Genomic DNA, 24,455 nt, shown 5'->3' on the forward strand with positions numbered 1-24,455 from the left:
TATGTTTATGTGCGGTATGGTCACGTTCACACGTGCGGCATAATAGCAAGGAGGCAGCAAAGGGTTAATCAACTTAATAACACTTTACAACCGGGGGAGGTTTCACTCTGGTTGGAGACTTGATAAAGTTCCTGTTTAACATATTCCTTGAATTCTATAGCGACTATCGTCGGAGGAAATACACACGTTCATTAATACAGTTTTCAGAGCAGGATTACATTATGCATATTGGGGTAGCAAGATCGTCATCTTGAAAACACCTGCGATATATCAGGTATTCGGATTGGAGGGAAGTCATTTGGTCGTTGAGCGTTCACGACTGGAACAGGTAAGATCGTCTCAAATTGCAATTCACCTTGACATTTGGAGCAGTGTTCTTCAGGCTAACTTTATTATAAGTACGTCAAGTATTAGTGTTATCTGATAACACACAATAGAAGTTTGTCTCTAGTGACCAGATGTCAATGTGACATAATGCCACAGAGTTGGTAACATGATTTTAGTTCCTCCATTTAAGTTCCTGGCTGCTCACTTCAGTAGAGGTGCGTGGGTAAAATAACTGGGGAAGCCAGGCCAGAAAAAAGACATACTGTATGTGTTGTGATCATTGCGTTGTTTGCTCTATAACCTGTTAGTTCATATGCCTTGCCACGGTGATATATAGGTCCAAGGCCGAGACAATAAGAAGACAGAGGCAGAATAAATTCAACCACTCCTTTGTTTCTTCACAAAACCGGACAGCAACCTCTGTCCAGTGAAGTTCACAAGGTATATCGCATTACAGAAAGTAAATCAAATCAAACTTTATTTGTCACATGCTCCGAATACCGCAAGTGTATACCTTACCTTGAAATGCTTACTTACAAGCCCTTAAACAACCGTGTAGTTCAAGAAGAGTTACCAAATTAACTAAAGTAAAACAATATATATAAAAAAGTAACATAACATAACAATAACGAGGCTATATACAGGGGGTAGTGAGTCAGTGTACAGGTTAGAGGTCATTTGTACATGTAGGTAGGGGTGAAGTGACTATGCATAGATAATAAACAGCGAGTAGCAGCAGTGTACAAATGGGCAGCAGGCTTATGGCTTGGGGGTAGAAGCTGTTAAGGAGCCTTTTGGTCTAAGACTTGGCGCTCCGGTATCGCTTGCCGTGCGGTAGCAGAGAAAACAATCTATGACTTGGGTGACTGGAGTCTCTGACAATTTTATGGGCTTTCCTCTGACACTGCCTATTATATAGGTCCTGGATTGCAGGAAACTTGGCCCCAGTGATATACTGGGCCGTACCCACTACTCTCTGTAGCGCATTACGGTCAGATCCCGAGCAGTTGCCAGTGATGCAACCGATTAGGATGCTCTCGATGGTTCAACTGTAGAACTTTTTGAGGATCTGGGTGTTATGGTTATTCCTTGTATAATGACAAACCGGGGCATAGGTTTAACTCCTTTTAATGAACATATACTTCAGCTAGAAAACTCCATATTTAGCCATGCAAGGCATTCTTCAAACCCTGCCCCCCACATAGCCTGCTGGGTAACTTAGTCTAAATGTTATTAACACATAACAACACATCTTCCTTCCTTTAAAAGGAAACTACTTTTCTATGTAACTACACATGTCACATCACATTTGTTTACTCAACCTGCATAACACGCAATTTTCAAAATTTTTCAAAAACACACATTTCTTTTCTTTTCTTACATTGCTCTCATCACGCAAGACGCAATAAACATATTCTGATGTATTATTATTATTTTTTTCAACTAAATATAGTCTGTCCAACAATACTCTATTGTGGCTCTATTACTTTTCACATAAACAAAACATTCAATCCAGGTGACCCTTTTTTTGGATTGTTTAGCAATTCTCAATAAGCCTTTCAGGGGCTCTGACAGTCCTTTTTTGGTCGTTCTGCTGAAGTGCTTCCTGAAACAGTTGTGGACAGCGCTCATTGTCAGTCAGGGTGTTCTGACTGAATTGCCCATTTCTAAAGGCATTTGACGCTTCAGCAGTATCCTCCTGATGATCCTCAGTCCCTTGAGTGAATGGCTGAAGCCTTAGATCCACTCTGTTTCGTCTCAGTTGTGATTCACTCTCCGTTTGGATCTCATAGGATCGCGGTGCAACTTCTCTCTGCACACACCCTTGCTGCATCCAGATTTCTGTGGTGATGTCTCGGAGTCGTACCTGATCTCCAGGTTTCAGTTCAGGTAAGTGTCTTGCACTTTTGTCGTGTCGCTGTTTTTGTTTGTCTTTCTGTTTTTCCTTCGAGTTTGACTTTGTGAGGACCTCTGGGTGTTAGCAAGTCCTCATTGATGAGTAGTTTGGTTCTGATGCAACGTCCCATCAACATATGTGCAGGTGAAAGTCCGTTCTGCAGCAGTGCGCTGCTGTAGATAATCAGATTTTTTCGGAAATCCTCCTTTCATTCGTGTGCCTTTTTCATCAGACCTTTGAAAGTTTTGACTGAACTCTCTGCTAAGCCGTTGGACCTTGGATAGTTGGGGCTGGAGGTGTTGTGTCGGAATCCCCAGTCGTCAGCGAACGATCGGAATTCAGAACTTGAGAACTGCGGGCCATTGTCCGAGTACAGTTCAGACGCAGCCCCATGTCTTGCAAAGACTGACTTCAGGTAGGTGATTACAGCCTTGCTGGAGGTAGTTGGCAGGGTTGCTACTTCAGGGTTGCTACAACAATGTGACTTTTGCCATTGCAGTCAGAAAGGTCATCTCCAACTTTGTAGTAGGGTCTGTTGGGTACTGGATGAGGCATTAGCGGCTCTGCTTGCTGCTTTGGCCTGTAGGTCAAACACAGTTCACATAAATCAGTGGTCTGGTTGATTTCCTGGTTCATTATTGGCCAGTACATTACTTCTGGTGCTCGTCGTTTGCATTTTTCCTCACCCATGTGGCCCTCATGTATTTTCAGTAGCATTTCTTCGCGTAGTGTCATAGGAATGACAATCTTGTTGCCTTTGAACACTATGTCATCCACAACGTTGAGCTTTGCTCTGCACATCCAGTAATCCTGTATTCTCCTTGGACAGTTGTTTTTCTGTTCGGGCCATCCCATCAGTGTTGTTTCTTTCAACTCTGCCATTGTTTGGTCAGCAGCGGTCACTCTTTTGATCTGCTCCATTCTCTCCGATGACACAGGAAGTGATGCTACGATCATGTCGACGTAGGCCTGTATCTCAGTGTTTTTCTGTGTGTCAAAGCTCTCTTTCTTGTCTATTGCTCGAGAAAGAGTATCGGCGGCGAACATGAACTTTCCCGGGGTATAGATCATCTCCACATCATACTTTTGCAGTCTGATCAATATTCTCTCGATTCTCATTGGACAATCATTCAGTGGCTTAGACATGATTGACACCAATGGTTTGTGGTCGGTGTATTGGTGAAACCGTTCACAAGCGTATGTGCTCACCAGATCGTTCTCTATTTGTGTATACCTTATCTATGTGCCTGTCAAGGCTCTGGACGCATAAGCGGCGGGTTGCCATGTGTCGTCATGCTGTTGCAGAAGAACTGCTTCCAGGCCAAACTGTGACACCTCTGCAGAAATCCTTGTGCTTTTCTCTGGATCATAGAACCTGAGCACTGGCTCTTCTGTGATTGTCTTTGGGTTTTTGAAGCAGTTTTCCTGTTCATGGGACCATTCCCATATATTTTTCTGTTCCAGAAGACATCTGAGTGGAGCGGACTGTGCTGACAGTTGAGGTATGAACTTTGCAAGGTAGGTGATCATGCCCATGAAGTGTCTCACATCGTCCTTGTTCTTTGGGCGCTCCATGTTGTTGATGGCTGATATTTTCCTCAGGTCTGGTTTGACTCCATCCTCTGAAAGGATGTCTCCCACGAAGGTAAGTGTTTTCACACCAAACTCGCATGTCCTTGTTTAGTTTTAGGTTTACTTTCCGTGTCAGGTCCAGCACTTGTCTCACTCTCACGTCGTGTTCTTCTTTTGTGGACCCCCAGACGATGATGTCATCCATCATGGTCTCCACTCCTGGAATGTGCTTGACCTCTGTGCTAGACCTCTGGTGCTGAGAGAATCCCATATTTTAAGACATTTAAGTCATTTAGCAGCGACTTACAAATTGGTGAATTCACCTTCTGACATCCAGTGGAACAGCCACTTTACAATAGTGCATCTAAATCATTTAAGGGGGGGGTGAGAAGGATTACTTATCCTATCCTAGGTATTCCTTGAAGAGGTGGGGTTTCAGGTGTCTCTGGAAGGTGGTGATTGACTCCGCTGTCCTGGCGTTGTGAGGGAGTTTGTTCCACCATTGGGGGGCCAGAGCAGCGAACAGTTTTGACTGGGCTGAGCGGGAACTGTACTTCCTCAGTGGTAGGGAGGCGAGCAGGCCAGAGGTGGATGAACGCAGTGCCCTTGTTTGGGTGTAGGGCCTGATCAGAGCCTGGAGGTACTGCGGTGCCGTTCCCCTCACAGCTCCGTAGGCAAGCACCATGGTCTTGTAGCGGATGCGAGCTTCAACTGGAAGCCAGTGGAGAGAGCGGAGGAGCGGGGTGACGTGAGAGAACTTGGGAAGGTTGAACACCAGACGGGCTGCGGCGTTCTGGATGAGTTGTAGGGGTTTAATGGCACAGGCAGGGAGCCCAGCCAACAGCGAGTTGCAGTAATCCAGACGGGAGATGACAAGTGCCTGGATTAGGACCTGCGCCGCTTCCTGTGTGAGGCAGGGTCGTACTCTGCGGATGTTGTAGAGCATGAACCTACAGGAACGGGCCACCGCCATGATGTTGGTTGAGAACGACAGGGTGTTGTCCAGGATCACGCCAAGGTTCTTAGCGCTCTGGGAGGAGGACACAATGGAGTTGTCAACCGTGATGGCGAGATCATGGAACGGGCAGTCCTTCCCCGGGAGGAAGAGCAGCTCCGTCTTGCCGAGGTTCAGCTTGAGGTGGTGATCCGTCATCCACACTGATATGTCTGCCAGACATGCAGAGATGCGATTCGCCACCTGGTCATCAGAAGGGGGAAAGGAGAAGATTAATTGTGTGTCGTCTGCATAGCAATGATAGGAGAGACCATGTGAGGTTATGACAGAGCCAAGTGACTTGGTGTATAGCGAGAATAGGAGAGGGCCTAGAACAGAGCCCTGGGGGACACCAGTGGTGAGAGCGCGTGGCGAGGAGCCACGCCACCTGGTAGGAGCGACCTGTCAGGTAGGACGCAATCCAAGCGTGGGCCGCACCGGAGATGCCCAACTCGGAGAGGGTGGAGAGGAGGATCTGATGGTTCACAGTATCGAAGGCAGCCGATAGGTCTAGAAGGATGAGAGCAGAGGAGAGAGAGTTAGCTTTAGCAGTGCGGAGCATATGGTAGACAAAGAATCTGTACCTGCCCTCAGGTGTGTTGAATGTGCATAGCCTTGAGCTTGCATCGTCTAGCTTCATTTGCCAGAATCCTGATGAGGCATCAAGCTTACTGAACCACTTTTCTCCAGCAAACTGCGACATTATCTCTTCTCTGGTTGGCAACTTGAAATGCTCTCTCTTGATTGCTTTGTTGAGATCTCTCGAGTCTAGACATATCCTGAGATTGCCGTTCTTTTTCACCACAATAACCAGTGAGCTTAACCCAGTCTGTAGGTTCATCCATCTTTGTGATGACGTCCATATTTTCCATGTGTCCAAGTTCCTCCTTGAGCTTTTTCATCAGTGCAAATGGAACTTTTCTGCATGCATGCACAACTGGAGAAATTTTGTCATCAGTGCATATTTTGTGTTCTCCTGGTAAACATCCAAGATCCTCAAACACGTCCTCATACCCAGCCAGTAGCGATTCTTGGTCATTTTCAGTCTGTGATGTCACTACATACACTATTTTCTACAAATTGAGCTTTTCACATGCATTGATTCCTAGAATACACTTTTTTCCATTATCAGCAGCTGTGCTCTGAACTGTTTTCCTTTGTGCTGTAAAGTTACTATGCAGCTACCTTTGGCTGGTACGTTCTCCCCAGTATAACCAGTAACCTTAATCTTCACCGGGTGTATTTTGCTCTTCACCTTCAGTGTTTTGTAGTCATCCAGCGACAACAGGTTTACCTGTGCTCCAGTATCAAGCTTGAATGGTATTATAGTCTCATTCACAGTCAATGGCACAATCCATTCAGCTTTTACTGCATTGCATATTTCCACAGAATAAACAAAGAATTCTTCAATCTCCTCCTTGATTGTGTGAACCTTTTTCTTTGTAGCCTCAGCTTTGCAGCATTTTGAGAAATGATTATTTTTCCCACAGTTGTTACAAGATTTGCCATATGCAGGGCAGTTTTTGGGCTTGTGGATAAATCCACATTTTCCACATTTATTGTTTTGATTTCTCTCTTTTGCTTGTTTTTGTTTTGTAAGGCGATGTGTGTGGTGCTCCTCTCTTTTTTTCATACACTGACATCTCATCCCTGCACAGCTCTTTAGCTTGTGCTCTGGTGGTTTCAGCTGCTCGACACATTCACTGCTTTATCCAAAGTTAAATCTTACTCACGCAGCAATCTCTCCTTGAGTCCATTGTCAAGTATGCCACAGACCCTCCTGTCTATCACCAGTGAGTCTTTCAGATTTTCAAATTCACATGTTTTGCTCAGTGTTCAGCTCAGCTAAATACTGGTCAAAACTGACTCCCTGTTTCTGAACGAGAGAAAAATGTGTATCTCTCAAACATGACGTTCTGGCTTGGTACAAATTACTCCTCAAATGTATCAATTAGCACAATGTCAAGTTTGCCTCGTCTTACTGAAAGCTATTATAAATGTCCAATGTCCAATGCAAAGCTTTCAATTTGCCATCATCTCCACACTGGCTGCTAGGTAGATATTGAATCTCTGCTTGAAATGTTTCCAATTGTCAGCTAGATAGCCTGTTAACTGCATAGGAGTAGGAGGACTAAGCCTATCCATGATGGAGAACAGGAACAGTGTCAATTTCTCTTACTTCAGTATGTTGCTCATCAACTTGCTCCTCAACAGATTCCAATGCAGCCTCGCTCTCGCTGCTGTCACTCTCGCTGCTGCGGCTCATTGCCCTCGCTCTTGCAAGCTAGCATCTTCGACTACTCGCGTCACTTGACTTGTGGTAGAATGTTCAATTTTCGTTGCGGAAATTTGCAGAGTTACTCCTTTATTTTCTCTATCTCGTCATAGCGACTACTTATCTGACACCATGTTATGTTTGTTCCTTGTATAATGACAAACCGGGGCGTAGGTTTAACTGCTTTTAATTAACATATACTTCAGCTAGAAAACTCCTTGTTTAGCCATGCAAGGCATTCTTCAACCACCTGCCCCCCGCATAGCCAGCTGGGAACATCATCTAAATGTTATTAACACATAACACACTGGGGACCCATGCCAAATCTTTTCAGTCTCCTGAGGGGGATTTTTTTTTATCATGCCCTCTTCACGACTGTCTTGGTGTGTTTAGACCATGATAGATCGTTGGTGATGTGGACACCAAGGAATTTGAAACTCTAGACCCGCTCCACTACAGCCCATCAATGTTAATGGGGGCCTATTCGGCCCACCTTTTCCTGTAGTCCACGATCAGCTCCTTTGTCTTGCTCACATTGAGGGAGAGGTTGTTGTCCTGGCACCACACTGCCAGTTCTCTGGCCTCCTCTCTATTGGCTGTCTCATCGTTGTCGGTGATCAGGCCTACCACTGTTGTGTCATCAGCAAACTTAATGATTGTGTTGGAGTCGTATTTGGCCACGCAGTCGTGGGTGAACAGGGAGTACAGCAGGGGACTAAGTACACACCCCTGAAGGGCCCCAATGTTGACGATCAGGTGTGGCAGGCGTGTTGTTGCCTACCCTTACCACCTGGAGGCAGCCCGTCACGAAGTCCAGGATCCAGTTGCAGAGGGAAGTGTTTAGTCCCAGGGTTCTTAGCTTAGTGATGAGCTTCGTGGGCAACATGGTGTTGAACGCTGAGCTGTAATCAATGAACAGCATTCTCACATAGGTGTTCCTTTTGTCCAGGTGGGAAAGGGCAGTGTAGAGTGCGATTGAGATTGCGTCATCTGTGGATCTGTTGGGGCGGTATGCGAATTGGCGTGGGTCTAGGTTATACGGGAGGATGCTGTTGATGTGAGCCATGACCAGCCTTTCGAAGCACTTCATGGCTACCCACGTGAGTGCTACGGGGCGGTAATCATTTAGGCAGGTTACCTTCACTTCCTTGGGCACAGGGACTATGGTGGTCTGCTTGAAACATGTAGGTATTACAGACTTGGTCAGGGAAAGGTTGAAAATGACAGTGAAGACACTTGCCAGTTGTGAGAGTAACTTATGTACAGTACCTTATGATAAGCTATAGACCACACTATCAACCAAGAGAGTTCTCATCTATATTATTCGTAGCTGTCTATTTACCACCACAGACTGACACTGGCACTAAGACCGCTCTCAACCAACTCTATAAGGCCATAAGCAAACAAGAAAATGCTCACCCAGAAGTGGCGCTCCTAGTGGCTGGGTACTTTAATGCAGGCAAACTTAAATCAGGTTTACCAAATTTTTACCAGCATGTCACGTGTAACCAGAAGAAAAAAAACTCTCGACCAACTTTACTCCACACACAGAGATGCATACAAAGCTCTCCCCCGCCCTCCATTTGGAAAATCTGACCATAATTCTATCCTCCTGATTCCTGATTACAAGCTAAAACTAAAGCAGAAAGTACCAGTGACTCACTCAATACGGAATTGGTCAGATGGCACAGATGCTACACTACAGGACTGTTTTGCTAGCACAGACTGGAATATGTTCCGGGATTCATCCAATGACATTGAGGAGTATACTACCTCATTCACCGGCTTCATCAAGAAGCGCATTGACATCGTCGTGCCCACAGTGACCGTATGTATATATCCCAACCAGAAGCCATGGATTACAGGCAACATCTGCACCGAGCTAAAGGCTAGAGCTGCCGCTTTCAAGGAGTGGGACACTAATCCGGACACAAGAAAGGAGAGGGACAAGAAATCCTGCTACTCCCTTAGATGAACCATCAAACAAGCAACGCGTCAATACAGTATTAAGATTAAATCCTACTACACCGGCCCTGACGCTCGTCAGATGTGGCAGGGCTTGCAAACTATTACGGACTACAAAGGGAAACCCAGACGCGAGCTGTCCAGTGACGCAAGCCTACCAGACGAGCTAAATGCCTTTTACTCTCGCTTCGAGGCAAGCAGCACTGAAGCATGCATGAGAGCACCAGCTGTTCCGAACGACTGTGTGATCACGCTCTTCGTAGCCGATGTGAGCAAAACTTTTAACAGGTCAACATTCACAAAGCCACGGGGCCAGATGGATTATCACAACGTGTACTCAAAGCATGAGCGGACCAACTTGCAAGTGTCTTCACTGACATTTTCGACCTCTCCCTGACTGAGTCTATAATATCTACATGTTTCAAGCAGACCACCATAGTCCCTGTGTCCAAGAAAGGGAAGGTAACCTGCCTAAATGATTACCGCCCTGTAGCACTCACGTCGGTAGCCATGAAGTGTTTTGAAAGGCTGGTCATGGCTCACATCAACACTACCATCCCGGAATTTGCATACCGCCCCAACAGATCCACAGATGACGCAATCTCAATCACACTCAGTACATCACTGGGGCCAAGCTTCCTGCTAACCAGGACCTATATACTAGCCGGTGTCAAAGGAAAGCTAAAAAAATTGTCAAGGACTCCGTCACCCAAGTCATAGACTGTTCTCTCTGCTACTGCACGTCAAGCGGTACCAGAGTGCAAAGTCTAGGACCAAAAGGCTCCTTAACAGCATCTACCCCCAAGCCATAAGACTGCTGAACAATTAATCAAATGGCCACCCGGACTATTTACATCCGTCTGCTTTCCACTAGACACTGAGAGATGAATTCCCCTTTCAGCAGAACAATAACCTAAAACACAAGGCTAAATCTAAACCGGAGTTGCTTACCAAGAAGACAGTGAATGTTCCTAAGTGGCTGAGTTACAGTTTTGACTTAAACATACTTGAAAATCTGTAGCAAGATCTGAATGGTTGTCTAGCAATGATCAACAACCAATTTGAAAGAGTTGAAGAATTTTGAAAAGAATAATGTGCAAATGTTTCACAATCCAGGTGTGGAAAGCTCTTAGACTTACCCAGAATGACTGACAGCTGTAATCGCTGCCAAAGGTGCTTATACAAAGGATTGACTCAGGGGTGTCAATACTTATATAAATTAAATATTTCTGTATTTAAGGTTCAATAAATTTGAAGCATTTTCTAAAAACATGTTTTCTCTTTGTCATTTGGGTGTAGATGGGTGAGAAAAAATGACATTTAATCCATTTTGAATTCAGGCTTTAACACAACAAAATGTGGACTAAGTCAAGGGGTATGTATGCTTTCTGAAGCCACTGTATATTTGTTGTAGGGCACCTGAAGGCACATCAAGGCCTAGCCACTGTTGCAAATAGAAGGCTTTTTCATACATTCATGCTTCTGATATTGTCTCAACACTTTCATGTCAATAATTGTTTCATGGTATGTGATCAGTGCACTGCATGCCTTCAACTGCCATCCTTTACAGTACAATTTTGATTAACTTCCTGAATTTGTCATTCCTTTCTAGGATACTGTCTTTTTTAGTGCATGTTAACACCTGTACTGTGAAGCTATTCACACTTTTCAAAACCGGTCTTTTATTCCCACCCCAAACACCTCTTAAAGTGATCCAACAAGTCAAACAATATAATATACGGAGTTGGCTGCGGTTCCTGATTTTCTGGCTAATGATACAGAGATTATTATTTATTTATTTTAACCCATTTTTTCTCCCCAATTCTAAATGTTGTCTCATCCCTGCAATTCCCCAATGGGCTCGGGAGAGGCAAAGGTGGAGTCATGCGTCCACCAAAACATGACCCGCCTACTTGCGCTTCTTAACACCCGCCAGCTTAACCCAGAAGCCAGCCACATCAATGTGTCGGAGGAAACACCATTTAACTGGTGACCGTTGTCAGCCTGCAGGCACTTGGCCCGCCACAAGGAGTCACTAGAGTGCGAGGAGCCAAACCCTCTCATAATCCTGACGACGATGGGCCAATTGTGCACCGTGCTATGGGACTCCCTGCGACGGCCAGTTGTGGCACAGACCGGGAATGAACCCTGGTCTGTAGTAAAGTCTCTAGCACTGCAGTGCCGACAGCGTAATTGCTTTTTGGTACACCAGAATTACATTGCGTTGCAGAGGCAGTTGCAGTGCATTCTAATTTATCGAACATGTGCGTCAAACTGTATGCGTAGACGGCTTGACAGAAATGGTAACAGAAGGTGAATGTTCAACTTTTGTTGCACACATATCCAGATGATGCTGAGTACTACTTTCCCCTAGGACTTGCCGGTGTGATCGAAGCGTTAGACCGCTGTGCCACTGCCTGTCGGGAGGCCTTAGCTGCTGCCCACTTCGCTGCCGACATAGCTTCTGCTGATTGCTCCACTGCTGCTTCTCCCTCCTTGACATGGAAGGGAAACTTAATGTTGTACAATAAAGACCTATAAGTGGGAGAAGGAGAAAAGGAAGGACAGGGGGAAGGGAAGGGGGAAGAATGGGAACTATGCATTCCATGCCTCGAGCTAGCACGCTTTTATGTTCTTTTTTTCAGAAAGGTTGACAGGCTTCATGCAGCTATCATGTGGCACACAAACGACATGTTCCTCCAAACTTTGTCTGTTGTAAAAGATGCAAACATAAGCTTGACACAAGCAGTCTAGCGATTTCATGTTCTTCTTATATGCTGAATTACATGCAGCTTTTTAGGCAAGCATATTAAACACAAGCGGGCAGTCAAAATAGCCATTTGTTATTTTCTCATTATTGCGAAGATTGGCAACTCTCACTACTACATTATATGGCAGCATAACTATGAAGAGTATCATCACAAACAGTAGGCAGTCTAAAGCAGTATTTGACAAACAACTTAAGGAATAATTGTGCGCCGGGCGACTCAAAATGAACTCACCCATTGTCAGACTGGTTACTGGAAGGATTTTTATTTTATTTTTCCTTTATTTAACCAGGCAAGTCAGTTAAAAACAAATTCTTATTTTCAATGACGGCCTAGGAACAGTGGGTTAACTGCCTGTTCAGGGGCAGAACGATAGATTTGTACCTTGTCAGCTCAGGGGTTTGAACTTGCAACCTTCTGGTTACTAGTCCAATGCTCTAACCACTAGGCTAGACCAGTGCTCGGTTGCCAACCTTTGGTCTGGATACATGCTTATGCTCCACTGCCAACCTTCAGCTGAGCAGTTAGTAGGACCTGTGTGGTTAAAACACAGATATTTTTTTGTCCCAATCCAAAACTTACATGTAGCTATCTAGGCAGCATATGGTCATTTCCATGTAAAAGGACTCATGAGCACCAACATGTGAAGTTCATAGTCTATATTTTTTTAGAAATTAAAACATATTTACACTTTTCAACCATGTTCCATCCTAAAAATTAGGAATAAGCAAAGACTTTGATTTCTGGTCAAACTGATAAAAACGTCTTACCTGAAAAAGTCTTAAAAGGGATTGGAAATACAGCTAAACACAATGTTGAAGTAAAGACTCCTGCCAGCTACATAAGATAAACACTTGTATTTAGTTTTGGGGGAAAAACTTGCATTCTGTAAGTTTAAGAAACATTGCCTTTAAAAGTCCGATACCAAAAACCCACATTTTTAAGATATGTTTTAATTTCTCTCGCTCATGAGGGAGGTTCATGAAAGTTCACAGAAGTAACCAGTAAAAGTAGACCAATTAGTTAGTGTTTTTACTTATTTCAAATTGGTTTATGAATTATTAAATGATTCAAAGTCTAAATTCCATTCCTAAAAAAAATCTGTAATGGAATTTATGCAATTTAATTGGCTACAGTTGGGTCCACAAGTTTGGACAGCACAGCACTGTACAGTAGAGTTCAGTACAGTCAAGAAAAGTAGAATATATTCTACTTTAGTACTATACTGAACTCTAGTTTTCTGAGCTGTACTGAGCTGTATTTTGACATCCAAACTTGTGAAACATAAGTCTATGATTGGTTCAGGTATGGTCCAGTCCACACCAACCAAATTTGGTCTTGTTTTTGGGCCAGAACTCATTAAAATAATAGCCAATGTGTAGAATAATACCCAAATATTTAAAAGAGGATATTGCATGTGTATACGGTTTTGTGTACCTATTTAGGATACACCACCATATTCATAATTATGCATTTCTGTGTGGTACAGATCAGGGATCAATGATGAAATTCCTTTACCACAACTCTGTTACCTATTGTAAATTCACTTCACTTCACTTACTGTAGTTGAACAACCAAACGAGTCAATGTGTCATGTCATAGCTAACACACCATTCTTTCTGCTGACATTTTTTTAAATTCTTAATTAAAAGGTGTACACATACTGTAAACTAAGGGAGATTTTACAGAAATAATGTTATCAAACTTCGCATCTGCACAGTTCTTCCAGGAAACGTGTTTTTGTCAAATGTTCACTGTATATTGTTAAAAGTAGTCATTGTGCACAGAGTTGTATGATTTGTTAAACTTTGAAATCAATGGTTTTTGTTTGGCATACATTTTAACTGAAAAATCTTGAGTCTCAGCGCAATTCCGTTATGGAATTGCCCGTATCAAACACAAGCAAGACACAGACATGCAGTCTAATTAGCGATGTAATGTTCTTTTTTCATCATCATTGCAAGCATTGGCTAAGCAGTAGTCATACAGGCAGTCAAATTAGTAGTGTTCTTTTTTCAGGAACTCTGGCTAGTGGCTAAGATATGGCAGCAACTATAAAGACACAGGATGTTTTGTTGTTGCTCCAATTAAATATGTAGATACTGCGCCCTGCTTGTGCAACTGCAATATCCGTTACAATATACGGCGAAGGTGGTGTAGCCTTCATAATATATATATTTTTTTGAATGTTGGTTGAAATCGCTGCAGGGTTTTTATTTCAGTTGTTCGAAAAAATGAGGCAGAAACATAGGTTACATGATCATGGTTCAGAAGAGGGTGAGTAAAGAGAGAAACTTGAAGGGAGGGGGAGTGTGAGCAGCAGCCAAGGAGTGTGAGACTAATAACATGTGCGCAGAACGTGATCAAGATCCTTAGCTTTGAGAAAGAGGTTTCTGGTGGTGAGGGCAGAGGCAAAAACTCTGTATTTGCCAAATTAACAGTGACGCATAGCATGAGATGGAGGTATATCATTATTAAATGAGTGTCATTTTGAAGCTGTCATAATGGAATGTCCTTATAATATATGCAATTTAGCAGACGCTTTTCTCGGTGACTTAGTCGTGCGTGCAAACATATATGTGCGGGTGCTCCCGGGAATTGAACCCACCGACTAGCGTTGCATGCGCCATGCTCTACCAACTGAGCTACGTTGTGAAGTGTTCTTCCTGAAAATTACACTGTGACAAGTTCTAGCTGCCTGTAAACTGGGGAGAAACAAGTGGAAGTGCCCGAAGTTAACAATGCTCTGTTTGTTATGCTGTAGTAATACAACCTGATTACGCAACCTAGGGGTGTAATGTTGGTTTAGCATGATTTAGGAGGACTAGATCATCAAATAAACATACAGGACTTTGACTGGGTAATATATTGTCGCTGGAAATACCAACATTCACAGAGTGAAGTATTTAAACTCCAACAATACATTTTAAACAGCAGGGCTAGCCTTTATTCAAACTTTCTAGTCTTGAGGAAGATTTCCTAGAACTTGACTGCAATAGTCCCTAGACCTACACCTACACCTTGTCCAGGTGCTTTTTTGTCAATGAATGGCTCATTCACATAATCATTCAGCTCTCTTTGATTGGCACTATTCCAGCAGCTCTTAACGAAAACATGGGTTAATGTAAACCTCCTTGAACTGCTTTGGCTCTGGCCCCGTTCCCAGCCACATTGTGTTTATCCCAGGAAGTTGTTCATTGTCATCTGATTTCAGCTAATCTAGCCCTTTGCCGGTTTTATTGTACTGCTATGCCTCTGCTCCTGACTAAATGCGAGAACCACCCCCCTTTCTCCCACACTGCAGGTTAGGACAAGTCTCCTCTCCCCAGTCAACAGTGTCGGGTGGTGGGACTCAGTGGGGGGGATGTGTACCAGTGGTGTTCCAGCCAGCTCCAGCCAGGGGGTCAGCCGGTCGGGCTCCTCGTATGCCCTGTGTGCCCTTGGGGTGGCACTCATAGCCCTGGGCATCGTCATGATTGTGTGGTCAATGGTTCCCGGGGATGCTACCCCGACAACCATGACTCCAGGCAACTCCAGTATAACAGTGCCAGCAGACCATGGTGAGGAAGACAAGGAAGCAGCGAAGACCTTATCAATAGCCTATGTGCTGGTGGGGACAGGGGTGGCCATGCTGCTGCTGTCTATCTGCCTGGGGGTGAGGAACAAGCGGAGGAAGCACCAGAGAAGACAGGAGACACGGGCCGTAGGAGTCCGCTTCGTGGACCATGTGTCTGGGGAGGCAGGAGAGAAGTGAGTGCTTCAATCGATTTAGATAATCACTGTCTAACAGTGATTGATTTGAATCATCCAAGAAGGGATTCAGAGGCTTTGTTTTCACTATAGACTCATATATGACTTACAGTGAGCTCCAAAAGTATTGGGAATTGTAGTAAAAAGTTAAGTATTTGGTCTCATATTTCATAGCACACAATGAATACATTAAGCTTGTGACTACAAACTTGTTGGATGCATTTACTTTTTGTTTTTGTTGTATTTGAGATTATTCTGTGCCGAAATGAATGGTAAATAATGTATTGTGTAATTTTGCAGTCACCTTTTATTGTAAATAAGAATAGAATGTGTTTCTAAACACTTCCAACATGACACAATACATTACTTGGTGTAATCATTGTGTGCTAGGAATATGGGACCAAATACTACACTTTTGACTTCTTTAAAACACATGGGCGGGGGACTATGTACAAAAAGTGCTGTAATATCGAAACGGTTCACCCGATATGGATGAAAATACCCTCAAATTAAAGCTGGCAGTCTGCACTTTAACCTCAGGCATTGTATCATTTCAAATCCAACGTGCTGGAGTACAGAGCCAAAACAACAAAAATTGACTGTCCCAATACTTTTGGAGCTCACTAGTTCCCAGGGTTACAATTGTCTCTCGTTCGTGAGGTTAACAACAATAGCAAAAACATGGCAATACAAAACTTCTTATTGTCCTTGCTGTTTTGGAGATTATGATCATGTAAGAAGCAGTACTTAGCTATTTTAGGCATTTCTAGTATCCTTAAAAAAACATGAAATGTAAATGATGGCACAAATGTGACATGTTACTTATTTAAAATCGGTGTCCCTGTACATTGTTTTGCAGTTTAGGTGAGCCAGTCCCAGTCTACAACGTGCCCAGCTATGAGGAGGCGGTCACCAGTGGCCAGTTCCCCATCCGCCAGAGCAACTTACGCCAGAGCAACTCCCAGCTGCCTTCCTACGAGGACCTCATCTGTGCTGTGGAAAACCAGGGGGAGGGACCAAGTGCTGCCCCAGTTAAGGAGGCTCATCCTAGCAGTCCCACTCCTGAGCCCCAGCCCGCCGCTGCAGCCAACCCCCACAGCAGTAGCCGGGCCAGCCGGATACTACGGCCCAACAGGGTACGCAGAATCAAGTCTGAGAAACTCCATCTGAAGGACTTTCGTTTTAACATTCGCAACCCTACTGATGCGAAGGTGACCATTGAACCAATCACTCCGCCACCACAGTACGACAGCAAGATACCTGAGTTCTGACAGCGCCCCATATAGCCTGGGAGTACTAAAAGCATTGTTTCAATGTTGAGTAAGACAACACTATTGCTGGATCAGATGTCTAATAATAATAATAATGAGGCCTAGCTGTGAGTGTTCCTCCTTCACCCTGAGGCAGACCCAGACATTGTTGCTTTGAATCAAGTTGTTTCTCAGCTCCATTTTGACTCGTTTATAGACTTATTTATTCAGGGGCTTGTTTTCCTCTCTGTTTAGAACACGGTGGCTGTGTTTTTAACTATCGCCCTACAGAAGGCTTGACGGGGTGCTATGCCACTGCTTATAAGTTAACTATCGAAGATGTGCCAACTTAAATTATCCAGCTCAGGGAGCCAGCTATGCATTTTGTTTGCTAACTTGCTAAGTGGCTAGCTTGCAAGTTCAAGCTTCTTGGTTATAGCAAACAGTCAGTCCCTTCCTGGATCAAGATCCCTGCGACCTAAATTTGTTTTGTGCGTCAAAATTATATGATTTCAACTGACTTTTTTACGTTGGGAAAGAACCAGCACCCCTTGTGTGCACTGCCGGTAATACTGTATATCACGGTATGGTACAAGAATGGTGTGAAGGTAGGAACCTGGATACCGCACAACCCTGCCCTACAGGACACACTGCGCCAAATACCTTAGTTTCAGACTCCCAATGATCCTTACACCTCTGAAGCCACTTCCATACCCGTCAAAATAACTTCTCTGAACTCTCAATAGCTGTTTTTCCACCAAGTTTTAGATAAGGGGAATAATGGGGTGTTAACACTAGAGATCCTGACCGCCAGTGTGACCCCCCACTACCCCATCCCTTTTCTCTGCATAAGCGAGCTTGGCCCTTCTTCGGTCTGCTGATGCAATCAGGTCCTCAAACACAGGGGAGCGCCAGGGTGGAGAGGTTATTAAAAAGGCACCGGGATCCTCTGGGTCTGTCGCCACATCAGACATGATGTCTTCAGTTGACCCCACAAATCAATGCTTCCTTTCAGCAGAGTTCTTTTGACCGACTGTCTTGAACACTTGAATCTCAAAGCTAAAAAAATAAAAATAAAAGCACAAGTCTCAACTTTTAAAAACTCAGTGCTGTATTTAAAATGTATGGATTGGTTCACATTTATAAACTAACCCGTCTCTGGGGACGCAGTCTTCTCTTCTGTATGTTCCGTTCCTTTGCTCCGTCTGGGGTCTCTGACGACTTATGCATCTCTTTCAGTCCAACACCGATTTGCAGCTGCATCTGAGGTGACAGTGTGGTCTGTTAGCAATGGCTATATGCTTCAAAATCCTTGAAAAAAGGATCAAATGTAGAATATTGTTGCAGTCAGTCCATGTCTTCGTAGGACTACTCACATTCAAATTCTGCCATGCACCACTCTCCATCTGTGTACCTTCATCTCAGCTGACTGACCAGCGGACGGTACACAGGTGTTGTGCTGGCGGTTGTTCCTGAGACATTAGTTGACAAAGAAAAGTTCATGCATGATATTTGCACTAACACTTAATGTAACATATTTGAGAATGCTAAAATAACCGTCATACAAGAACTTACCCTGATTGCTTGGTTGGACCCCCCCTCCCCCCCCAAAAAAATATTGTCAAATTCCAAGTCACAAGTGATTACATTTGTCTTCACTTTTCTTGCGGCTTATACTACATTTGTTCTCCTCACCAGCATTAATGTGTAGATCCCTTACTGTCCGCTATTAAAACAGAAAAGAGCATCATTAGTAAATTAACATGATTCAAATATTCAATGTTAGCAACCACCAGTGTGCAAGTTGCAAAAGCAAACATTGAACTTACGGATAGCTCATTCCATTTTGCCTGACAAACGCCCGTCATCCTTTCAGGTGCAGTCGCTGCAGAGGTGCTTAGCTGTAGCTGCTGCTGTTGTTGTTGTTGTTGTTGGAATAGCTAGTTGAGCTACTTGTGTCATCCGTCTATCGTCCATATCAGCCACCATGTTGTTGACCGGCATCTGATTCAGCCTGGTTATGACATGAGTTGTTGGAAATCCATGCCCTCATTTGGTGATGCATCATTCCCTTGCACAAAGAGACTTCCGGCAGGTCCCAAAAACGAATTGTATCAATAACATTTTTTTAAATCAATAGCCGCTTGTCTCCTTTGCTGTATTTTACTAGGCTTGGTTAGCTAGGTAACGTTCAATAGCTTGGTACCAAGCTATCCGTTCTTCCTCCAACGTTGGAAAGCTAACGTTAGCCAACTGCGTTGGAAAATTTGTAGCTAGCTAGTTAATTTTACTTGCCAGCAAACAGTAGCTTGTTTCAGTCAACAAAAATCCATGTAACATGATAATGTTAATGTTAGTTATTGACTACATTGCTACTGTAGCTATCTCTGCCAATGTTATAGCTGCTACAGTGCCAGCTAGCAGAGATAGCTATGCTAGCTAGATTTATTTCAAATATGTTATTTGTCACATACGCCGAATACAACACCAAACCGTGAAATGCTTACTTACAAGCCCTTAACCAACAATGCAGTTCAAGAAATATAGTTAAGAAAATATTTACTTAATCAACTAAAGTAAAAAATTAAATATAAAGTAACACAATAATAAACAGCCAGTAGTAGTGGTGTAAAAACAAAGGGGGAGGTGTCAATGTAAATAGTCTGGGTGGCCATTTGATTAATTGATCAGCAGTCTAACGGCTTGGGAGTAGAAGCTGTGAGCGAGCCTTTTGGACCTAAACTTGGCGCTCCGGTACCGGTTGCTGTGCGGTAGCAGAGAAAACAGTCTATGACTTGGATGACTGGAGTCTTTGACAATTTTTTGGGCCTTCCTCTGACACCACCTAGTATATAGGTCCTGGATGGCAGGAAGCTTAGCCACAGTGATGTACTGGACCGTACGCACTACCCTCTGTCGTGCCTTATACGGTCGGATGCAGAGCAGTTGCCATACCAGGCGATGATGCAACCAGCCAGGATGCTCTCGATGTTGCAGCTGTAGAACTTTTTGAGGATCTGGGGACCCATGCCAAATCTTTTCAGTCTCCTGAGGGGGAAAAGGTGTTGTCGTGCCCTCTTCACAACTGTCTCGGTGTGTTTGGACTATGATAGTTTGTTGGTGATGTGGACACCAAGGAACTTGAGACTCTCAACCCGCTCCATTACAGCCCCGTCAATGTTTCTTGACAGTCTCATTTGGAATGTTGTGGCTGTGGGCTATAGAGTACTCGCAGTACCATTTATAAATGTTATCCCTAACCATTTACATGGCATGGTGCGACGAGTACAAATTCCCGGCAGTTGTTCATTGTTAGTTGCATGAATATATTTTTTCTAATGACCGCCAGTAGAAAAACACCCTCCCATTGAATTGTTGTGCCTTGAAGTGGTTGAGATGGCTGCGTTTTCCAATCACATTCATTTGATTGGTAATTTTCAACCGTCACACCCACACTTCTGGTTTTGTTCGTTTAATTGGATTATTTACCTTTCAATCACTATGCCCGTGCATTTTATTGGCTGATGAGTTTGAGCCAATGTTTTATGAAATTACAGTTCCGGTCCCATCAAAACTGAAACTCTGATACATGGTCGCTCCAACAGAGACTTTTTTTCCCTGGTTCATATACAAATAGACCAGACCCAGCTGCTATCGCATTCGTGTCTATAAGATAGCCACCACTTAGGTAGACTTGAACTGTGGCTAATAAATCCATAACAAATCCTACAATGTGATTTTCAGGATTTTTTTTCAAATTTTGTCTGTCATAGTTGAAGTGTACCTATGATGAACAGGCCTCTCTCATCTTTTTAAGTGGGAGAATTTGCACAATTGGTGGCTGACTAAATACTTTTTTGCCCCACTGTATTATCATCCAACGAAGTGCTTACTTGCAGGTTCTTTCTCGACAATGCAACAACAATCAGAAATAATAAAAGATAAGAATACGAACATAAAGTAAATGGCAGTAGAATATAATACAAATTTAGCATAAACAGGGGCGCAACTTCATTTCTTTTATCCAGCCGTATAAACACTCCAAACAGTCTACCCGACCACCCGGAGGCATCCGCATGATCCTAAAGCACAGCGTTGCCTCATTTTGTATCAAATTCCAATGATAAAACTGGGGGGAAAATGCAATTTCGGAATGTCCCCAGTACTCCCCTGAGCATAAGTATAATACAGTTCAGAAACTGTCTCTGAAGCTGTTGGTATCCGTCCTCATGCTCCGATACCATCTGCCGACGGTAAGGGAGATAAACGCTCATGGCTGGGGTGTGTGGGGTCCTAGATGATGCTGCGTGCCTTCCTTAGGCACCACTTCAAGTAGATGTCCTGTATGGGTGGGAGCACAGTCCCAGTGATGTACTGGGCCATCTTCACCGGCTGGAGGGCCTTGCTCTTGTGGACGGAGCAATTCCCATACCAGGCCGTGATGAAACCAGTCAGGACGCTCTCGATGGTGCAACGGTAGTATTTGGAAAGTAGATTACTCCATCATACACCGGACGGACAACCATGTACTGCAACGTCAGACTGAAGTTAACAAAATGCAAGGCAGTATGTGGACACAGGCGAAGACCAAGGCAGAGAGGAAAACAATAAAGACTGAAACTGGGGCCAGAGCTATTTAAATTGACACATTTCATCCCAATAGACATGGCTGTAGTGGACCATATGCAAAATATTTTACTGGGGACAGCAAAACACGTTTTTACCATCTAAGAATATTGGTGTGCTGAATAATGTAATACTAAGAAATATACAGCTTAAAGTTGATGCCCCGAAAGCACCTGCAGACATGGACCAACTACCTGCGAAAATCTCTAATCTCCTCTGGGTTTTCTCATTTCAATGCACAAGAATGGAAAAATTGGACATGCGTTTACTCCCTATTCACTCTGAAGGGACTTGAACGACAGCAGGTAGCCTAGCAGTGTTTTCCAAGTCCCTTCAGAGTGAACTGAAAAGGTGGCTGGTTTGAATCCCCGAGCCGACAAGCTGAAAAATGTGTCTGTGCCCTTGAGCAAGGCACCTAACCCGAATTGCTCCATGGTCGCCGTCAATAATGGCTGATCCCTGCTGTTTGTCATAACAAGTGAAGATGGGAATGATCTGTTTGTCTTCACATTCATGTATCCAAACAAGGGTCTATCTCACCATTGTACAGCTGACAGAACAACATTAAAAGGTAGACATGCTGGGGAGAGGTCATAAGCACTGATCAAAGTAGAAGTTTTTCCGCTCATCGCGTACTTATTTGCAAAGTGATTCACTGCTGACAGACGGGCCTACCATGCGTTCAACCAGATGTAGAGCTAACACCGGGCTTATTAACAGTTGTTCTCTTGTCGTGTGTGCTTTTTGGTCCAGCATATGAAATCACACATTTCTCATGTCATGGCTCGTGTAAATTGGTTCGAGAAACATCTGAATCAATATAATTTCAAGCCCCGTGGCCAGTATAAAGTACAGTTTGCCAGGACTACAGAGACAGTGGCTGTGGTAGTACCAGTTTCAAGCAGGGCTGCTTTTGAGGCATTACATATTTTTTTGTTTCGCCTTTAACTAGGCAAGTCAGTTATTAAGAACAAATTCTTATTTGGCTACTTGGGACCTACCAGTGGGAGTTTTGAGTGGGAGTTTTGAGAGCAGAGCTACTGTTTATTTATTCATTTGTAGCGGTATTTAAAAATACAAATATATATTATTCATTGTTTGTGTTTATTTCAGGAAGTGTATCATCCTTTTTATACGTTTTATTATCTGTTTTGTATTTGGAACTTTGCATTGTACTGTGAAACTGATTGTGTTAAAATCCCATTTGTCAACCAGCCTTTTTAGCTTGGCCTTCAATCAGTTACGCTTTTGTTTTATGTTCTTTGATAACATATGATCTCTTATATTGGCGTGCTTGTTTCTTAACTGTATTGTTTTAAGTGTGTTACTATTTTAAATGCACTTCAAATAAAGTTTGAATTGAAGTTTGATTTGATATTGGATCATTAATTGACGATTCTATGAATATAGACACCGTTAACTTTATAGTCTATCGTTCTTATTAAGATGTTTTTAAAATGTAGGAACTAGGTTATAGGCCACCTAAATAAATGTTTGGAGTAGATTGCCTACTGAGCTGAACTGGGGTGTGAAACAAGTACAATAGACAAGGTGTTAGAGGCTATTAGCATGTGTAAAGGACCATGCATGACCTTCCAGAGCCAAACTAATCAACACTGGCCAAGTTCTGTTTTTTATTCTGACTTCTCAATACTGAGCTTCTACTTCTTATCATTAAAGATATTCTGACTTACATGTACACACTCAGAAGCAGGCCATTTTACCTAGTGACATTCTTATCTCGTGCACAAATACCTTTCATATCCAGAAAATAGCCTTACCATTTCACGTGTTCCATATGAGAGGTTATCGCAACAGTGCCTTTGTATTGTATCAGCAGATTAAGAAACAATCAATGTCATCAGTATATTGTCTCACGCTGTGATTGGTCGTGAACCACTGAACATATGGCCTGTGAAAATGATTGTTTTATGTGAGTTCTATACAAAGGCATTGTTTAGAATGTGTTGTGTAGATCTACTACTGTCTGTAGAGGACATGCTGAAGCACGGAATCACTAGAATAGCTTTATGTTGATTTGACTGCTGTCTGCTCTGTTTCTGTGCTGATGTTGGTATTTGGAGAGTATTGAATGTGAATCATGAAAACGGCTGTAGGGTATGCTAGGCTACTAGTAAGATCCAGTAACGTGGTTTCCACTGCAACTACAATAAAAGGAAGAAAGTGTTGTCTCATCAGAATAGCAATTAGTTTTAGAATTCACTCCAAACAAACTGTAAGATAATTAAACAAATAATTATCTATGCACATGTTTCCAGTGTTATTTACAGCATGTTTTGTGCTCCTACCATGTTGTTGTTATGTTGTGTTGCTACCATGCTGTGTTGTCATGTGTTGCTGCCTTGCTATGTTGTTGTCTTAGGTCTCTCAATGTAGTGTTGTGTTGTCTGTTTTGTTGTGATGTGTGTTTTGTCCTATATTTACATATAAATATAAATATATACATTTATTTTTTATTGTTATATTATATTATTATATATATATATGTATATTATTTTTTATCCCAGCCCCTGTGCCTTTTGACTTTTGTTAGGCCGTCATTATAAATAATAATTTGTTCTTAACTGACTTGCCTAGTTAAATAAAGGTTAAATAAAATAAAATCATAATTGTAATATTTGATACTCGAACATCTCACATTAATTCATATGTTGCATGTCTATAACAAATAATATGTCACTTAGAATGTCCATTGGTCTCCTGTCATGTCATTTTTTACATTGCCATACAATTCCTTTGGTGTCCTACTTTTCCAGCTCTTATTAACTGATATTTTAGCACCCACTAGTGGTACAAAAACGACTCAAAATGAATCAATGGAAAGTGAAGGGCGGGTATGGTTAATTTCTGACCATGCGACCAGACCAGGGGAAAGTCTGGACCCTGGATACGGCCTATGTAGAAAAAGTCCATAAAATATTGTCATCGAACTGGGCGCATTCAGCGGTGACGGAGCGTTTATGGAACGGCCATATATAAATATGCTATGAGGAAGCGCAGCGTTCTAAGG

General features: G+C 43.1%; 1 protein-coding gene across 1 annotated transcript; it reads left to right on the forward strand.

The window, feature by feature from the left end:
- Positions 1–119: 119 nt before the first annotated feature.
- On the forward strand, positions 120–23,950 carry LOC135542209 (transmembrane protein 51-like). The gene is made up of 3 exons (XM_064969000.1): positions 120–328; positions 15,103–15,548; positions 16,408–23,950. Exons 2-3 carry the CDS (start codon positions 15,163–15,165, stop codon positions 16,817–16,819), a joined length of 798 nt encoding a protein of 265 aa, XP_064825072.1. The 5' UTR covers positions 120–328; positions 15,103–15,162; the 3' UTR covers positions 16,820–23,950.
- The last annotated feature ends 505 nt before the right edge of the window (positions 23,951–24,455 follow it).

The sequence above is a fragment of the Oncorhynchus masou genome, chromosome 6 (genome assembly GCF_036934945.1).
Source record: "Oncorhynchus masou masou isolate Uvic2021 chromosome 6, UVic_Omas_1.1, whole genome shotgun sequence".
NCBI classification, from domain to species: Eukaryota; Metazoa; Chordata; class Actinopteri; order Salmoniformes; family Salmonidae; genus Oncorhynchus; species Oncorhynchus masou.